A 21,269-nucleotide genomic window follows, 5' to 3' on the forward strand; every position below is an offset into this window, starting at 1 on the left:
TAAGTTGTGGATGTCTATGGGCTGCAGTAACCACTTAGGACCAGGCGGGCCGTGAGCTCGTCCACTCAACTAAGCAATAAAAAAAAATCTAACAAAATATCCACTCATCTGTAACGTAAATACGAAAAAACATTTAAAAACCCTTAAAATCTCTATTTGAATTAATATTTATACAATACTAGCTGACCCGGCAGACTTCGTAGCGCCTCAATCGATAAATAAAAGACCTAAACTTTTGTATAAAATAAACTTAAAACAAACAAAAGGAATCCGTCGGACGAGGGACACATTAAAGGGAAAACAAAATTGCTATTTTTGTTTAATTCCGAACATTTTCTTAATTATTTGCCTTTTAAACCTTCTCCGGACTTCCACAAATAATTCAAGACCAAAATTAGCTAAATTGGTCCAGCCATTCTCGAGTTTTAGCGAGACTAACGAACAGCAATTCATTTATATATATATAGATTATTACAGTAAGATTGAATTATTTTTCTTCATTGAATGACAGGTATGTGAACTTGTCTAAGAAAAACCTTTTTAAAACTAAAGAGATCTTTCTTTACATAAATTTGCCACGTCTACGATAGAAAATAAACTAGAGAGGTACCTTTTTTTTTATTGCTTAGATGGGTGGACGAGCTCACAGCCCACCTTATGTGGAGTGGTTGCTGGAGCCCATAGACATCCACAACGTAAATGCGCCACCCACCTTGAGATATAAGTTCTTAGGTCTCAAGTAAGTTACAACGGCTGCCCCGCCCTTCAACCTACTGAGTATTTACGAATAGTTATTATAAACAATGTACGGAATGAGATCAAAATGATAATTCCACAACGCGTAAAGTCTTAACATATTAAATTAATGCAATTTATTATCTACGTTATTCCGAAAAACAAGTGCGTGGTTTACGTTGTATAAATATTTACATTTATTTACGTTTACTTTGCAGAGATCGATCCCAATGTATATGGATTCCCGTTGCCCATAACCACGTTCATCCATCAAGTGATTTAAAAAACAATAACCATATAATGAAGCTTTGGTGTCTCAAACGAATCTTAAATACAAATAAGAAACTAACTTTTTTCCGACGAGACTAAAAAAGGGATTCTGTATCGATAATAATATCGATTTAGTATAGTACTCGGTTTCTCAGCGTATCATTCGAAGTATCAAGTAGTATGTTAATAATTTCTAAATTGCTTTTTATATAAAACTAGCTGACCCGGCAGACTTCGTAGTGCCTCAATCGATAAATAAAAGACCTAAACTTTTGTATAAAATAAACTTAAAACAAACAAAAGGAATCCGTCCGACGGGGGACAGATCAAAGGAAAAACAAAATTGTTATTTTTATTTAATTCCGAGCATTTTCATATTTATTTATCTACTTTTTAAACCTCCTCTGGCCTTCCACAAATAATTCAAGACCGAAATTAACCAAACTGGCCAGCCGTTCTCGAGTTTTAGCGAGACTAACGAACAGCAATTCATTTTTATATATATAGAATATATGGATTATCAAATTAAAACGAAAGTCTCGGTTAATTTTGTTTCCTGTATGCGTTTAGTTTTTTATTACTCTTGCCCATAATTACGGGTCCGACGATGATCACGCGAGTAAAAGTGCCGCGACAGGTTTCACACGTGCACACTAACCAGTCATTATAGGCACACCTAGCCGTGGTTCATGACTGCGTTTCATTAGCTTACAACTTCACATAGATTACGGGAAAGTCGATACAGAAGAACATCAATTACTTTACCGGTACAAAATTTATCCCCTTGGCGATTTTTCCTGAGCGCTATGTTATTCTTTAAATAATTTCTCAATTTTTATTCGGTAGTTAGAGTCTACGACATTTAATACCGCTTTCGATAAACGACGATAACAACTCACAGTGTGCTGTGCTCTTGTCTGTCTTCGAAAGCAAGATAAACAATTGAAATTGAATATACTTAGTCTGGCCATAAATACTGTTACAATTAAAAATAAACTAAAATTACATTTGAATTTGGAATCAGTCAAAAGGTGTCAAAACATCGGCACAAGTGTATCAAGATATCATTCTTGAGAAGGTAGTGAAGCCCCTTAACCACCATGTTCAATAATCAAGAATGGTCCTTCCAGAAAGACTCGGCGCCAGGTCATAAAGCTCGGTCTACGCAGTCTTGGTTGGAAACGAACGTTTCGGACTTCATCAGAGCTGAAAACTGACCGTCGTCTAGTCCCGATCTTAATCCGCTGGATTATGATTTATGGTCAGTTTTAGAGAGTACGGCTTGCTCTAAACGCCATGATAATTTGGAGTCCCTAAAACAATCCGTACGATTGGCAGTGAAAAATTTTCCCATGGAAAGAGTGCGTGATTCTATTGATAACTGGCCTCAACGTTTAAAGGACTGTATTGCAGCCAATGGAGACCACTTCGAATAAGCTTTTTATACTTTAAATTGTTTTATATTTATGTATTAAACTAACACACTGTAAAAGTAATAAATTTTATTTGCAATAGATTTTTTTATCCTTTGGCATTTATGGCAAGACTAGGTATAATTCGGCACAATACATATGATTACATACTTGTGATATAGTAATTCATTTTGATTTTACATGCGTCTTATACTCGTATAAAGGGTCTTCGTGTCGGGACAATACTCGCAGACTTCGTTGCACAAGCACAAGATACGGAGACAAAGATGAGCATCCCATGACGGTAGCAAAGCGGCCGATCCCGGAATCTATTCTATCTATCTATTTAAAGCCAAGTTGGAATAATAACGGCGATGGATATGGCAACACCTCAATTGCTGCATTATATATTTCGATATTGGTAGCCCTCTCCCATCGGTGGTAAGACGCAGACTTCAAAAACTTTCGACGCTTCACAAGAATAAGTCACGGCTCTACAAAAAAAGATTGAACTACTCAAATTATACATGACATGATTTGAGGGGCGGCAACATTTTTGAAATATCAAAATTTCAGAGACAAAAAAAGTAGGTAAAGTTTTCAATGTCTCCTTTGAAAATGAGTTCAGATTTATTTTCATATAAATAACTAAATATAAAGTTATTTTTAATTTAAAATAAAAATATTGAATCTAATTAATAAAAATTAACGGCGGCCCAATAAACAGGACCTAAGGCGGCATCAAGATATGTACACATGTACACCTACAATTATTTCCTCTGCATTACCTTTTGTCACTTAACTAGGCGACCAAAGGTAATGCAGAGGAACATAATGCCTAGAACTAAATGCCTTAGGCATTAAGTTCGCTAATGTATTCATATACATAAAGTGTAATAAATAAATAAATATTACTTACTTACTTATTATTTCAATACCCATTTTAAAATTCACTAAATGTTAAATTTATTTCGAGTAATAGGGTATTACCAGGGTCATAACAGAAATAAAACGGTACTGTATTAGCAAGCTTCACTTGTGGCAACAACACGCTTCCAAGTAACAAACGCAGATATTTGATATGAATTCAGATTTGTTTTGTAAACATTAAATATTTTAAGGCTTCGAGAAATTGAATTCAAATTTAGCACGTTTGTTATTATTCCTGATATTTAAACTGGGAGCAATTAAATAAAAAAAGCATAGTTTCCAATATTTTTTTTAATTGACTTCATTGATTTTTCCTTGATTATTTATTTATGTGAGCACAATTGCTTATTTTTTTTTAAATAAAGTCATATATTTTTTAATCATAATAACAATTTTCAAATCGAACAGTATTACACAAAGTATTAATTTTGCTATTGCAATTAAAATTCTATTGTTCTAACGTTAAACATCGTATTCAATCGAGTTGTTAAGTAAAAGTATGTTTGAGCAAAATTTAGAAATCGTAATAGTCAATGACTTCGAATATGACCGGAGGAAAGTGAAAATGTATGCAAATGCGCGATATGGTGGCCCGGACGTACCGCAACGGGGTCTACTGCTGCTTGCAACAAAATGTTACTGTGTAATCATTCACTCTACAACAAGATAACGGGTTTAATGACGGAAATTAATGCAAATGTATCATTACAAAGCAGTTCCACGATTAAATCTGGTTCTTAACTTATTCATAATAATAACTAGTGGTCCCCGCAGTAGTCGAAATTCCACTATAATTAATTGAAATTAAAAGTTTAAACATTATTATGGTTCTATTGATTTAATGTATTTTTAAAACACAATTTTAAAAAAATATTAGAGTTCTACACTTCTTCTCTATGTTCTCTATAAGTGTGCGAAATTTCATACTCCTCCGTCCGCGCAATTTTCGTAAAAAGGGGTACAAAGTTTTTGCTTCACGTATTAATATATAGATAACAATAAACATTTATTCCAAAGATAAATTAGGTACAAAAAATATTTTAAAAAAATAAGAAAAATAACGAGGCTTGGAAACGGTTACCGGCTCAGCAATTCCTAACAGTAAAAAAACAATCGGTACTGCGGCGCTGATCTTCCGCCGGTACCTGCGGAGTGACGTGCACACCAGCATCAGACCGACCAATCGTTATGCATTTGAGTTTGAGTTTAGCAAATTATTACTTTCCTTTTTTTATATTGGAACATGTTATACTTTCTTAAGGAAGCTAGATTTAAACAAACACAAGAACACAACAACGTAAAATTTTAAATAAAACAGAAGACAACAACAAATATTCATTTTATAATCGAAAATGTAGTTAGTGAAAACATTTTTACAATTTTCAGTTTTTCCTTTACGTAGCATTTGTGGTGTCATTTAAATTACAGAACATTGCATACATATTTACTTGTTACAAAATTCATCACTGAGCGAAGTACGCGCTGTTTACAAGTTTTTTTTTACAAATATTTTTCAAATCTCATAAATCTTCTAGGCCAGGGGGGAGCTTCTATTAATCAGAAGACGCGGGGGCCCGAACCTAGGTAGAGTTGCCATTACTATTTTTAACGGTTTGTAGAATGAAACTTCTGTAGTCTTCCCGCAAATTCCCGCTATCCACACAGACTGACCATGAGACGAATATCTTAACAATCCATGGCTTAACCCGTGCGGGTGCGGGGCTATCGTGTTGCTGAGAGAGGAATTTGGGGAATGCCAGTGGCAAGGCCAGAACGTTGCGACCATTATGCACGTTCGTAACTTCATCTCGTTTATTATTAAGAGCATTAAAAATTCAATTAAGTATGTATCCTGTTTCTTTTTGGATTCTTAACTTGTATTTGCATAAGTTTTTGTTTCAGCTACATCATTATGACATAAATAATTAATACAAAATTTTAATAGAAAACAAAACCGATTTAATAAGATTAAAATGAGACGATTTTTTTCCTAACTCTGCCGATAGTCTTGAGAGGCTATTTCAGCTTTACCCTAGCGTGTAGGTGAGCTCTCGGGGCTCAAACCGATAATGTTGCTAGCACTGGCCCTAGCAAGAGCAGTGCTCCGCAGAATCTACTACCGGATCGGAAACGCGACCCAGTGAGAAGATCCGGCAAGAAACTCACTGGGCTGTGTCTGAGGGTTAATTTACTCGTCAAGCCCTTCGTTGCAACTGAACTCGCAAGCGACGGGTTTGGCGAGGACGGTGACCGGGTAGGATCATCGTAGAATGTAGTCGATATCATTAAAATATGCTTTATTAATGATAAGACGTCAAAGAGTAAATTGATTAAAACATAAATGGAACCACATGAGAAACATCGGCTTTAAAATAAAAAAGATGATAAAAAATTTATGATAAAAAATCGGTTCATCTAGAAAAAAAGTGTAAGGTATTTAACACACTTAAAAACACCTACGTTTATCAACTATGTTTTCGTTCTAACAATCAATCTGTATTAAGATAGATTCAAAAATTATTTAACCATTGAACTTTCGGACGTGGCATTGGATTGGTCACATTTTGAAAAAGCCCGATACCCACCTATCAAAGAGAGCATTGACCTGGAAAGTGTCTGGCAAGAGGAAGAGAGGCCGCCCCAGAACAACTTGGCGTCGCTCGGTGGAGCAGGAGCTAGGGGTCTTGGGCATGACGTGGAAGGAGCTAGAACAGACTGCCCAAGACCGATGTAAATGGAAAAATTTGATTCGAGTCCTACACCCCAGCAGAGGGTAATAGGAAAGAATGATGATGATGATTGAACTTTCCTGGCCGATTCGGGCTGTAGAAATATTCTCGATCAAATTGAATACAGTAAATTATATTAAATAAATTCTGCTGTAGACGTTAATATTGAACAAGTTTAATGTCCTTTGACTAATGGCAGAATAGTACAAAGGAGTAAACTTTATCACCCACTAAATAACCAGTGTAATGATTTTTTGATTTTACTCCTTCGGTTTTCGCGGCTCGTAGACGCAATTAAAAATACTTTTACGGTTTAATGTCGCTTTTTTCTAATATGTACCTAATACGTAATACGTACGTACCTAATACGTATATCTAATACGAAGACGTATTGAAACAATAATAAAACTATGTCATGTCTCAAATTGGGCAAGAAATTAACTTAACAATAGTTCAGCCGTAGATTACTCTATCCAAAATAAAAGTGAATCTCAAAAAAAAACCAATGCAAAAAAATAAATGTCATCGCCGTCGTCGTTGCGTGGTCGGCGCCGAACGTTATTCGGTAATCAAATGTCAAGAACATTTACCACCCTTGCGGGGGTGTGGCGATCACTGACCTCGTAACAATGAAAAAAAGCCGAGGACCGAGGGTTTTATTATGATGTAATTTAACTATTACGTAACAAATGTTTAGTTTACTCGTTGCGATTCTCGACAATTTTAGAGGAAACAACAAAGTCAGTAGATCAATCAATATGCAGAATACTTATTAATAAGCTCATTTAGTTTTTAAGAGCGATTTATATTATAATAATGTTGAATTTTTCGCACCTGTTTAATTCTCTATTTAATTTAACTGTAGGCAGCGGCTTGGCTCTGCCCCTGGCATTGCTGAAGTCCATGGGCGACGGTAACCATTCACCATCAGGTGGGCCGTATGCTCGTCGGCCTACAAGGACAATAAAAAAAACCTTCTCAACATTATTCTACGAGTATTATCTAAACGCACTATTACAATATTATTGAAACTTCAAACTAATGTTTTGGTGTTTAATGACCCTTCTTCTTCTTCTTTGTCGAAATCACTGTTGACAGAGTGGTCGTGGTCATCACTTCAGGTGTTGGTGGTAAGCCCTAGAAATAGCCAAGCAACAATGGCCCTAGAAATCGTCTTAAAATAATAATCAACCTTTGTATGCCAGTTTTACTTCGTATAAAGAAAATTTGACAGAGTCTGACAAACTGTGACACATCTGTCGTATTTAATAATTAATAATATTCTACCAAGCAAACAGATACTAGGCTATGCATAAATATTAAGTGTATTATCTATGCAATTATCTTATTGTTCAAAAAACTGTAAATGAATTGTCTACATACCGTACTAATTATTCAAAATCAATTCATCTTTACCCTTTAGACCATTAGTTAAAATTACTGTCTTGATTTAAAATTTACGAATGAACAATTAATTCGACTAACGATATTTGCATGGTTTGGTTTGACATGGTTAATAATGTCCAATCTAGCCAAAATTCCTTGCAGTCAAAGCGACTGGAAAACGATCGACATTTTTGTATTCAACAACGGACAAGAATTTACGCCACCCAGGAAATATCATCTCCAAAGCGATGATCTAAGCTGGTGGAACACTACGTTGAAGTATTTAGCTAAATCACAGTATGGATCTTTGTAAGTAAAACTAGTTTAATCTAAATTTAGAGTATGTAATTATGTATTGACGAAATAGAAGTAGTCAAAGAATACAATTTTTAAACTTTAAAGTGTTACTAAGATTACTTAAGATTACATAGCACTCTGAGACATTTCAATATAAGTTACACAATATTACTATACAGTTGTACGTACGCGTGTAAATTAAATTATATACGTAAATAATTTTCGTGCTTTATGAAGAATTTTTAGTACCTAGTCTAACGATTAAATACACAATAACGTATGGAGACTGATATTGAAATATGAACACTACTCTAACTGAAAATTTTGAAATTTTCGTTTTTCACGCAAATAGCTTCACTATTTTAAAAAGTATTACAATTAATCGTTATTGATGGGGTTCGAAGCAAGAGTAAATCAGCTAGCTACACAAAAAAAAAAAAAAATATCTGCAATAATAAAGATTTTATCAACTTTTTTCGTTTAAACGCTCCTCCTGTAAATCTACGAATTTGGAGTTAGCGTAGTGTTCATTGGAGGCATCGAAATATTGAGAAGTGAAACGTTTTAGACATTGCACTTTGTCCAGAGAGACCGTTGCATTTGAAACGCATCATGGCCTGAACAAGAAGATGATGATATTGAGCACTTTTATTATGCCGGGTCTTAAATCCCAAAGAATACATTTTTCTAAGGAAATACATACCCAACACGATTAACCATGAACTTCTTTGTGGTAAAAGAACGTTGTGTAATAATAATTCATTGTTGTAACTTTTCATATCATATACTTAGATATTCAATGATTGATTTGTACACGGTAAAAGGAGAGAAAATAGAAAACCCACTGCGACTATCCAATGGAGCTGCTTATGTTGCTGTGAAGCCAAGAGACTCGTTTGTAGATACTGGTTATGAAAAATATCTAGTTAAAGCATCGAGGTATGAGTATCGGAACCAGTGTTTACTGCTAAAGCAATGAATTAATAAAGGATAGATTCGACTTTGTGTGTTTTAGGTCTTGGGAAAAAAGTCAGGCAAGAAGAAATGGTCGTATTGAAAAAAAAACAGGTATAGATCACCAGATTGATTTAGATAAAATTATTATACAACTATTAAGAACTATATTAAAAGAAAAGGCTGATTAAATAATTTTTTTCTTTACTGAAGATATAGTTCAACTTATTATTTTTCCAGAAAATGATATTTCAAATGACCTCTTTGAAGAACGGAAGATTGACTCTGACCAGAACGTAAGTTTTAAATCTCATAGGACCATACAAAGTTCATATACTCAATATATAAAGTTTTGTAAAATTGTAGGTCAAAATAATAAACGATAGTAAATACACAACAAAGGTTTATCTAAATAACTTAAAAAATGGAACCAATACAGGGAAACCAAATCAGAATAAAATAATAATGAAGTTAAAACGGGCAAATCCAGCATCACGTTTATTACCTAAAAATAACAGTGTAAATAACAAAAGAGATGTTTTAAATATATTGAAAAGAAACTCTAAGTTGCCCATACAATCCTTTGAAAGGGGGTTCATACTGGCTAATTGTAATAAGAATCAGGTAAACAAATTAAGAGCAATTAAAAACCTCAACAAAAATAAAACTGCTGAAGTACCTCTAATTGACCACATGTCTACTCAAGATAAAACTACATCTACAACTCAATTAATGAATATTAGTAACAAGAGCTTGATGACAGACGACAATTTAGCAAATGAAGAATATAACATTGGAAAAAACAAATCACAAAATTTTAACAACAATAAAAACATCCAAATACCATCTGGACTTGAAATCGATAAAGAAGAAAATGTTGAACACCGTGGAAAAACAATGGCAAAATCTAACAGCTTAGATACATCGAACGGCCAATCATATAAAGAAGCTATCACAGATCTTAAAGTGGCATCTACTAGTCTTATTCTCAGAAAGCCCGACATTCCTAATCACAAATCTAGTATAGAGAGTGTTAATGCAGATTACAAGCCAAATATTGAGTATGTAACTAACGACCCTAGAGCCAATTTGGAGCCCCTTCAACGTAAATGTTTATCGAACAATCCAACAGCAGTTATAGAGCAAGGTTCCCAAACTAATCTGAATGCAATTATTTTTCAAGACACACCGAAAGCTAATATGAATGTTGAAAAAGTATTAACAGAACATAATTCCCATTTTGTTGTTTGTGAATATATCCTTGCTGTTCCACAGAACTCGAATGCTTGCTTTTGTGGCAATAACAAGAAGTATATTATTCTATTGCCGAGGAATAAGTAATGAAATATAAAATTTTTTCAACTTACTAAAATTATATTTCATATCCATTTCAATTTGTCGAAACAAACCATCGATTTTTCTTTTTACAGAAATTTTACTGAATGTCAATCTAACATCTCTGAAGAATCTCATCAAACTATGCCAGCCAAAAACTCAGTACAAAATTTAAATGATCTTGAAAATAATGAAACAAGCATACATCAAATAAACATTACTGAGCCCAAAAATGAAGATATACCTACAGAAGATACACAAGTGATCAAACAGAATAACAAATCATCTGTACCTATTAATAATGAAATACATTTTAAGGATACAACCATTACCGACAAACATATTTTTCAAAATCCTTTAAGTATATGTACACAAACTCAATGGTGTGGTGTATTGGTATGTTCAATGATAATTAATTTACAGTTAAATAATTACAGTGACTAGGATTTCGGAATATAAGTAAACACTAATGAATAAAATTGAAACAACCTGTGGATTATATTTAAAATAATTTGAATACAGAGAGTGAAACAAACCTCCCATTACACAGAGGTTCAAACCATCTGAGAAACTATTGTTTTTGTAAATCCGAATAGTCAAACGCTCCAAACCGACATCATTCTAATCTTATTTGGCGTTGAAGTTTTTTTTTTGCCTACTTAAGCTGATGGTCTTGAGAGACCATTTCAGCGTAACCTTAACTAGTAGGTGAGCTCACGGGGCCCAAACCGGGAGCGTTGGTAACACTGGTCCTAGCAAGAACAGTGCTTCGCAGAATCTACCACCGGATCGGAAACGCGACCCACTGAGAAGATCCGGCGAGAAACTCAGTGGGCATGTGTCTGTGGGTTAGTTTACTCGCCGAGCCCTTCGTCGCAACCGACGGGTTCGACGAGAACGATGACCGGTGCTGAAGCTTGTAGTGGGTCTGTATAGGTAGGTAACGGCAATCTGCCTTCAAGTAAATTCTAAGGTTGACTTAGTATCTCAAACTTAATTAGAAACAACAACCTTATTTCTGTTACTTTGTTCAAGATGGACTAGAGCAAAGTTGTCTATGAGCCTGTTTGTCCATTTATATCCTAAAAAATCATCAAGGATAATTAATTGATTTTAACCTATTTTCTTTTGTAGTTGGAATCTAAATCACACGAAGACGGACGATATTCATTACATTTTCCTGCTTTGGACATTATAAAGCGCTTTACAAATAAAACATAATATATGTATTAGCGTTTGTCATTAGAGAATTAAAATGAGGTTAATATATAATGGTATGGCTATAAAAGAAGCACTACTGAACGTAAAAAGTTGGTCTTCTTCATACATTTTCAGTTTTTTGTCAAGTAATATTTGACATTTATGGCTCAAATAACGGGTTTGTGCCTTTGTTATGTGTTTCAGAGTCGAAACAGGCATCTCCTGCAGTACCTGGAATGGAATGTGGAATTGGTAAGAAATTATGACGTAGGCACTTTTGAAGAATTAAATTTTTCGTGAAATGAATAAGAAACTTTATTGCTGATACAAAGTCAACTGACTGTTTTGAAGTCATCGTGGCTTAAAATTTAATACGCCCAGTTTACTCATATCGAGCGATGACCCATGTCGGTGTTCAAATCCCGCAATCCCGTAGGCAGATACCGATTTTTTCAAAATTGAAATATGTGCTTAAGTCATCTTCACGAATGAATTCCAAAATTAATATGTAACATCATGCAATAAAATCAAAGCGGCAAAAATTACAATTTGCGTAAATATAAATAAATAGTATAAAATACATAGTATGCGATTCACTCTTCGAGCTAGTCTCAAGAGGACAACAGACCTTACGTTGTGACGTCATATGCTTCGATAGCAAATTACCACCAAGGTGGCCGTGAGCTCTCCTGACCAGCGACGAGAAAAAAAATAGAAACCATTGGTGATCTCTCGCCATTTTCCATCGTTACATGATTGACGATGTCGATGGTTAGGTAAGTGTACTGATGACTTCTCAGTTCGATCTTATTCAACTTACGTGCGGTGTGAAACCAGCCATCGCCTTAGGTTTTATCGCACTAAAATCCGTCCCGTCGAGCTCCATCAACAGCAATCCTAAATGAGACACATCACGGGCGCCCCAGCTAAACGATTTACCATACACCTGTACAAAATTTACGAGCGTCTAAAATTACATTCAACGTTGGATTAGTTAGTTGAATTTAACCAGGCGCTTTTATATGTATATGTCATAGAGTTAGTAGGTACTTATTAACTCCATGGTATATGTTGAATAGTTACATACCAACTTTCCTTTGATATTTTTTTGACAAAGCAAAATAAGATCGAACCGTCCGTATTAGGAAGCTTAGCTTTTTTGTGGCTTTCATGTATGGGCATCAGCAATCTCCTTGAAGAAAGACATGTCATTGTGTAAAGATATCTCAAGTCGGAAGGTCTGATGGTACATGGCAACATCAACGTACACAGTGGTACCAGGTAGTTCGATTTCGGCTGTGGGTCCTTTTTAATGGCTTTGGTAGACAGACGAGCATACGACCGCCTGATAGGGAGTGTTTACCGTCTCTCATGGACGTCAGCAATCCCAGAGGCACAACCAAATCGCTGCCTACCGCCGATTACTCTACGTAATTTACGTTTGACATCAAATACTGACGATAATAATTCAGCGGGGTAATCTCAAAGAAGAATATTTATGTAGTACATACGGCATAGAACACAGAACTAAACCACTGAATTTCTCGCCGGATCTTCTCAGTGTGTCGCGATTTTGATGCAGAAGTGGACTCAGCGAAGCACTGCTCTTGCTAGAGCCAGTGTTAACAATTTTCTCATTTTGAGCGCATGAGCTCATCTACCGATCCGCGTGAAATTGGGATAGCCCCTTAGACTACCAGTAATTAGGTAGAAAAAAAAAGTCTCCTTTTTTGTATTTTTTTTGTTCCTACCTATGCTGATAGCCTTGAGAGGCTATTTCAGCTTCTCCTTGACGTGTAGGCGAGCTCCCGGGCCTCAAGACGGGAGCGTTGCTAACACTGGCTCTAGCAAGAGCACTGCTTCGCAGAATCTACCACCGAATCGGAAACGCAACCCATTGAGAAGATCCGGGGAGAAACTCAGTGGGCTGTGTCTATGGGTTAATTTACTCGACGAGCCTTCGTCGCAAGCGACGGGTTCGGCGAGAACGGTGACCGGTGCTTGAGGTACCTAAAAGCACCGTTAATGGATCGGGAGGATCCGTAATGACGTGTTTAGGGCGACGTCGACTGGATACCATTCGGTCCACAGGATCGGGTTTGGATCTGTCAGACAGACCGCTTTCTGCTTCTGAATTTTTAAATCACTTCTTATAACAACAATAGTAATATTGTTTGTTTCTCACCGTCAATACCTACCTGACTTCTGGTCATCTTTCCCAAGTAAAATCTTTTTTGTAGCGGGTCACATGCTCGTATGTGGGAAAATACCTGATTTTTGTCATCGAACATGTAATGCAATCCGATTGATTAATAACGATAATTTTTGTTTCAAAAACCACTTTTCATTTCGAAACGCAAGTAAACTTTTATAAAAGTGTTAAAAAAATACGTTTCACATTAAAATTGTTTGTGTGAATTAATGTGAATCCAAGATTGCTTTCCTGCAGAAAAGGCAGTACGAAGTACTTACAAGAAGTCCTGCCAGCATATCTTTTTGCGGGTTTGCCTTTTGTGACGGTGTTATTACTTCGTCATAGAGATCGTTCGTGAATACAGATTAAATACCTATAACGTATATGACTGTATCCTTAGATACATTGGCACTTGCTTTATACGTTTGGTTAATTGAAAATACATTGTTTAGGTCAATACTAATTCTTAAATAACGTTGAGAACTAACCTGACTAGATAATTGTAGATATGTAGTTTCTTGTATATCACGCATCAGCGGAAGCGCTATTCCACATAAAAGGTTATTCATTAAGTTCAAATATTTCGGCTTAGTCCAATTTGGGTTCAGTTCTATGTAGCGGTTCGCTATGACTCCGACCTGATCGCAGAACAATTAGGTATATAAAAAAAACGGAAAAAGAATGCTTGATTTATTCAAGATGACAGTCGCCTGTATACCACCAGGCACAACCGAAGAATTACCTAACTACATACCTGGAAACATTGCATTCTTCCACATACGGGTTCCAGAGTTTATTTTTACCACGTACCATTCATCTAGACAAAATCCTTTTAATTTGTTTTTAGTAAGGAAGGATTACTGTAAACGGGAGGCCTTTCCAGTTTCACCAGGACAGGTGGGCGAGCACGGACTCAGCCAGCAGGGGTGGGATTTGCTAACAGCTTCCCGAGCGCCTCAGAAGACCTAACGGATCTAGGGCACTTCACGGCTACTTCACGAATGCATCTACTACAGGATCGGACCAAAATCCTGTGCGGTAGGCAGATTCGTTGTTCCCCTAGTATTGCTGAAGTCCATGAACGACGGTGACTATTCACCATCAAGTTAGTCGTGAGCTCGTCCTCGAATTAGAGAATTGAAAGCTGTGTGCTTAGTGCAAGTTTTCAACGTACTCGATAGCCAAAAAGTTAGCTCATATTTGTATGGAATGGGATCGTTTGCCTACGTTTGCCGGTAGGGGCACTGTTCCAACTGCATACAAAATTGGGCTAACTTTTACACTATCGAGAACGTTAATAAACTCGCACTAAGCACACTGTACTCTTACTTGATGTCTATTAAGATCCAAATGTGTACCGATATAGTACACAATCCTTTCATCGCTTAGGTTCAATTTGGCCATTTCTCTTCCGCTCAAGTGCTTAAACAGCGGTCTGTACAATTCTAAATCGCGATACGAAATAGTCGACGTTGGCCGGTCCTGTTTAACGACATACCAAGTAGCAACGAGTTTTTCGAGCGGTATCTGTAGCATTGCTATTGTTCGCGCCTGAAAAAGTATAAGGATTGATATGAAAAACGACTTGCAAACATACCCTATCCTGTGGACCGATTGGTAAACATTCGACGTCGCCCTAAGCACGTCATTACGGATCCTCCCGATCCACTAACGGTGCTTTTAGGTACCTCAAGCACCGGTCACCGTTCTCGCCGAACCCGTCGCTTGTGACGAAGGGCTCGTCGAGTAAATTAACCCATAGACACAGCCCACTGAGTTTCTCGCCGGATCTTCTCAGTGGGTTGCGTTTCCGATCTGGTGGTAGATTCTGCGAAGCACTGCTCTTGCTAGGGTCAGTTTTTTTTTTTTTTGCTTATATGGGTGTACGAGCTCACAGCCCACCTGGTGTTAAGTGGTCACCATTAGAGCCCATAGACATGTACAACGTAAATACGCCACACACCTTCAGATAATAATATAAATTCTAAGGTCTCAGTATAGTTACAACGGCTGCCCCGCCCTTCAAACTGAAATGCATTACTGCCTCACGGCAGAAATAGGCAGGGTGGTGGTACCTACCCATGCGGACTCACAAGAGACCGATGACTATTTAATATTTTAAACAGTTAGACTATCGCCAGTCAATACAACAAATTCATTTGAGCGCCTTCTTTTTTTCACTTAGCAAATTGGTAACAGTGTATTTGCCTGGATTAATGTAAATGCATAATTTATGACACATAATGCTACATAAACTAAACAACACGCTTTTATGGAACTCTCAACTAAAAAATAGAACATATATTTATTGTAAAAAAGCGTGGAGTGCTTTGACGTTATCCAAATGATAATCTTTCTATTCTTCCTCTTCTCCCTCATATCTGTCAATACAATATTTATAACTATTGACATCATGCACCCCATGCTTTTCTTACAATAAATTTATTTTCTATTTTTAGTTGGCTTTTCTATAAAAGTGTGTTCTTTAGTTTTTTTTTTAAACTATTAATAATTTTTCCTATAACTTTACGTTTCGTTTTACGCAAAACGAATCAACATTGTCTTTTCATTCAGAACTACCTTACGCAACCGACTTCTATAAATTCTTTGAGTCATCCACGATTGACGATTGTCAAATTTAGTAATTTTCCAAGTAGGTAACTTTTCCGAATTTTATTTTACTAAAAACCTTCTTCGAATTATTATGTAAATTTAACGATTCCAAGTCCGTACAGCCGTTCCCAAGTTACTCGTCTGCCAATTAACGGCTTATAAAAATGTTTAAATAATTATTTTGCAAATAACACTACTCCGACTCTGACTCACAGAACGGAGCACATAGTCTGGAGGCAAACGGTAAATATCGTTGACATTTCCATAGACAAATATCGCGAAAGCATTCACGGCAGTCTGCATGTAATCGTTTGTGATCTTGAGGAGATTCTGGCCGGCTCGCGTAAAATCAGATGGAGGGAGATGAACCGCACTTCTGTTGAAGAATAATTCGGCACTGAAACAAGACGATGAACCTTTTAATTTATTTACATTAAATAGCCTTTATATTCGGAATAAATTATAGGAGTCAGTGATTTATATGAAGTTAATGACTTCACTGCTGATAGGGCAATATGCAATACCAAGTCAGTGTGCTTAGTGCGCGTTTTTTAAGGTTCTCGATAGCGTAAAAGTTAACTCAAATTTTTACGGAGTTTGAAAGTTTGCGTAAGTTTGCCGCTAAGGACGCTGTTCCAACTGCTTACAAATTTGAGTTAACTTTTACGCTATCGTGAACTTTAAAAAACTGGAACTAAGCACACAGGTGCCTACGCCCTGTCTGTTTATACCGTGAAGCAGTGATACGTAATTACTGGTGGTAGGACCTCTTGTGAGTCCGCACGGGTAGGTACCACCGCCCCGCCTATTTCTGCCGTGAAGCAGTAATGCGTTTCGGTTTGAAGGGTGGGGCAGCCGTTGTGACTATACTGAGACCGTAGAACTATATCTCAAGGTGTGTGGCGCATTTACGTTGTAGATGTCTATGGGCTCCAGTAACCACTTAACATCAGGTGGGCTGTGAGCTCGTCCACCCATCTAAGCAATAAAAAAAAAAAAAAAAAAAATACGTTTCAGCTTAGAGTTTTACTATTTTATTTTTTTTGCTTAGGTGGGTGGACGAGCTCACAGCCCACCTGGTGTTAAGTGGTTACTGGATGCCATAGACATGTACAACGTAAATGCGCCACCCACTTTGAAATATAAGTTCTAAGGTCTCAAGTATACTTGAGTTACAACTATACAACTATAGTTACAACGGCTGCCCCACCCTTCAAACCGAAATGCCTTACTGCTTCACGGCAGAAATGGGCAGGGCGGTGGTACCTACCCGTGCGGACTCACAAGAGGTACTACCACCACTAAAAGGTACGTGAGGTTTGGAACGCCCAATGTAGGAGCGTTTACGTTGTTGATGTCTATGGGCTCCACTCCACGGTAACCACTTCACTCCCGATAGCCCGTCAATTCGAAACAACGAAATTCAAACAATAAGAAAAATGCTCACCGTCTCACTTGGCCCGATGGGTATTGCAATAAGGCATCGTGATGAACCTGTCCATCCGATCCAGCTTCTTTCTTCTGTACTCCTTCAGCTGAACATTTAACTTTCTTTATTGAGAAATGAGAAAACAACTCGTTGTTAGAGTTTTTGTAATTGAGATAAACTTTGATAATCGCTTCCTCGACAGAGGAAAAATGTCGATAAGTAAAGATTTTTTTCTCAACGTGCAGTACCGAGGGAGTATCGCCGTCTTATAATTCAACTGTAAAAGTCTGAGTGAGAATGAGTTTGGGCGGACGCCACCATTCAAAATGCAGTATCAATAGACTTCGTTAACACGAAATTTCCTATCGCTTTAAACTTGCGAAAACATAGGTTTTACTTTAACAACTTCATTAATGACATTTTCATTAAATATTATTATTACTTTAAGACATAAACGTGCTTACAAAAGCTCATAACTTCCCCGAGGCACTACATCCATAATAAACTCAAGCCTTATTAAATCCGAGGCGAGACATAGGCCATAGGCCAAAATATATACGCTGAGATTGCTTACGTAATATGTAACCATATATTCATTTAATCTCGTAGACTGAACATAAGTTTTAACATACCTCTTTCTTTCCATTTTTCTCCATAAAGTAAATCCATTATTGTCTTTTCGAATAATTCTAGACTGTCTGTAGTTGAAACAACATAAATTTCATTTTAATGTCGTATAAAAATAAATCATGTAAGTACATAATATTCATTTACATACAACCACCTACCCATTACTCCATTCAGCTTATTGATATTGCGATAAACAATAAAAGATACTATACTATAGTATCTATAGTACTATAGTATTTTCATCGGTTGCAGTACTCTTGCACACAGTCCCTTAGTGTTGAGTAGTAATAGAGCTCGCATGCATCACAACACTAAAGCTGGCACCGTTCTTGGGACACGAAAGTACTTTTTACGCCGGAAAGTTTAACTGGCTCGCGGCAGAAATAGGAAGGATGTCGGAATCCCCGCGTGAGGACTCGCAATACGCTTAATATTATTGCAGATCGCCCAAATTACAAATCCAAGTTTGGTTGGTTTTATATTCATCTCACAGCGTTTTTTCTTCAGTATCTTAATCTTTTGACTGCTCTGTAGGTCACCGGTGCCCTACGCGGCGCACTGAAGTAATTATATAGATTTCTGTTACAAAGTTCTTTTGTTTTTAATGTATGTTCTGGTCTTTGAGGTCTCTTAAAAATAGATTAATTTTTCAGTATCTTCGGATTGGTGTTTCTCAAAGTCTACAAGATATTCTGGTGTCTCAGTAACAGAAATTGATATAGTTATGAGCTCACAGCCCACATAGTGTTAAGTGGTTACTGGAGGCAATAGACATCTACAACGTAAATGCGCCACCCACCTTGAGATATAAGTTCTAAGGTCTCAGTATACTTACAACGGCTGCCCCACCCTTCAAACCGAAACACATTACTGCTTCACGGCTGAAATAGGCAGGGAGGTGGTACCTACCCGTGCGGATTCACAAGAGGTCCTACCACCAGTAATTACGCAAATTATAACTCTGCGGGTTTGATTTTTATTACACGATGTTATTTCTTCACCGTATGGAAGTCAATCGTGAACATTTGTTAAGTACGTATTTCATTAGAAAAATTGGTATCCGCCTGCGGGATTCGAACACCGGTGCATCGCTACATACGAATGCACCGGAAGTCTTATCCTTTAGGCCACGACGACTTCCAATAAGACTTTTCTAATGACTGAACATCGGACACGATTATACAATGTCAATACGGTATCCCAATCGCAATTATTGCACTTACGTATGCTGCGAAACCCACTCGTGCCCCTTGTGAAATAGCCTCTAAATGTCAAAAGCAATGCAACCTACGCACGTTGAAGTAAACAACAAAGCCCTTGACCAATCAAGAAAACAGTTTTATGAAGTCACCACCACAGACATTATTCGCGAACGTCTCTGACCTTTATTTTTTTATTTTTTTATTTATTACACTTCATGTAAAATTTACATTGGCGGACTTAATGCCTAAGGCATTCTCTACCAGTCAACCAAAGGTAGTGCAGAGTAAATAGTGGTAGGTGCAATGAAATTTATATTAAGTTACGAATACATAAAAAAAAGTATTTAAACATATATACAAAATCACATATACATATACATACATAAATATATACATATATACACACATACATACACACATACATACACACATACATACACACATACATACACACATACATACACACATACATACACATATAATAGATTATACAGTATTAAGAGGAACCTTTAGATTTATTCCGATTAAATTTTGCACGGTCTTCAGACGAAACAGTAATGTTAGTTTCATTTCGCGTGTTTGTCATACCGAAAATGATTTTTAGCTGCTCTTCATACTGTGCGTTCGGTGAAATTCTTTTGATTTCGTTGCATCGCTTATCTGAAACATGTAAATAAATATCTAAAACTCATAACGCATAAAGTTATGTGCTACGTAATATATAAAAAACTTCAATTTGTTTAGTGCTAAAGAATTAAGGATATAACCAAATTACTAGATCATTAAAGATTTAATGAAAAACTAGTGGTCCCGCAGTAGTCGAAATTCGACTATTATTAATTGAAAGTGTAAGCTTGTGTACACTATTATGATTCTATTTTCAAAGATTATTTAATAAATCACAAATTTCGCCAAGACTACACTATTGAAAAATATTAATAAAGACAAAAAATATTTAATCTATTCTCAATTTGACCACAGATGGACGTCAAGAACAAAAGCTTGACAATAAATAAATAGTATGCATGCGTGTGTGCGTCAAATACATGGTAGTGTGTGTAATGTTTTCTTTATTGATTTAATGTATCTTTTATGCATTATTTTAAAAAAATATTAGCATTGTGCACTTCTTCTCTATATTCTGTATAAGTGTGGGAAATTTCATACTCCTCCGTCTTTGAAATTTTCGTAAAAAGGGATACAACGTTTTTGCTTCACGTATTAATATATAGATGAGAACTTTGATAATGTACTGGACTAGCAGCCTGATACAGTACACAGTACATCACAGTAATAATATATGGATACAATAAAGTTTTTCATAAATTAAAAAAAATATATGTGACGCTTTACTACTGAATTTCGTGATTTTTTCCTTCAAAAGTGATAACCTTAAGTATAAGTTTTTTATTTCTAACCGAAGCTATAACGCTAAGAGATGTGTATGAATTCGTGCTTCTTGAAAATTACGAACTTAAAACAGTTCAGCTTTTATTTTAGCGGTGAAATTTTCAAAATTACTTCCTTAGCGGACGCTTACAATACAAGGGGCTTCCATTAACACAATTTCAAATTTGAAGTCCCAGCGCCTTAGGCTCCGCATTGATGAATCATGACAAACATTCTAGCAATAAAAAAAAAAAAACATTATGGTTATATAAATATACACAAATTAATATTTGAGACAGCAATAAAGGTTGATGTTCAAAAAACTATCCCAAGAGAATGTCCGTGATTTTTTAGATAGTAAAATATGTGTACAGGCAATCACAGTTTTTAAATAATTAACAGTTAGGGTGTCATAAATGGCAACAATCACAATAAAAACTTTGCTTAACTATTGCACAACATATATGAATTTCTGATATTCAATAAAGTAAATCGCAAGCTAGTAAGAAAAAGACGTCGCTGTTTTTTTTTAAAAGAACTTTATTTTTATTTTTTTTGAAAAAT

The 21,269-nt window shown here is 36.1% G+C and overlaps 2 protein-coding genes across 3 annotated transcripts; one reads left to right on the forward strand and one right to left on the reverse strand.

The window, feature by feature from the left end:
• Positions 1–7,452: 7,452 nt before the first annotated feature.
• On the forward strand, positions 7,453–11,561 carry LOC114250363 (uncharacterized). 2 transcript variants are annotated; one of them, XM_089733334.1, is made up of 7 exons: positions 7,453–7,771; positions 8,552–8,698; positions 8,775–8,827; positions 8,954–9,009; positions 9,080–10,050; positions 10,144–10,444; positions 11,453–11,561. In XM_089733334.1, exons 1-7 carry the CDS (start codon positions 7,596–7,598, stop codon positions 11,546–11,548), a joined length of 1,800 nt encoding a protein of 599 aa, XP_089589460.1. In that variant the 5' UTR covers positions 7,453–7,595; the 3' UTR covers positions 11,549–11,561. The 2 variants fall into 2 exon arrangements, with proteins under 2 accessions (XP_089589460.1, XP_089589461.1); XM_089733335.1 differs by lacking the exon at positions 11,453–11,561 and adding an exon at positions 11,183–11,277.
• LOC114250313 (uncharacterized) lies at positions 11,291–19,902 on the reverse strand. Its single transcript, XM_028184130.2, has 9 exons — positions 19,824–19,902; positions 18,117–18,182; positions 17,503–17,590; positions 16,269–16,452; positions 14,772–14,993; positions 13,931–14,080; positions 13,447–13,518; positions 12,069–12,194; positions 11,291–11,479 (listed from the first exon to the last, which is right to left on the reverse strand). Exons 1-9 carry the CDS (start codon positions 19,900–19,902, stop codon positions 11,291–11,293), a joined length of 1,176 nt encoding a protein of 391 aa, XP_028039931.2.
• Positions 19,903–21,269: the final 1,367 nt, after the last annotated feature.

Source organism: Bombyx mandarina, chromosome 15 (assembly GCF_030267445.1).
Source record: "Bombyx mandarina strain Sakado chromosome 15, ASM3026744v2".
Classification (NCBI taxonomy): Eukaryota; Metazoa; Arthropoda; class Insecta; order Lepidoptera; family Bombycidae; genus Bombyx; species Bombyx mandarina.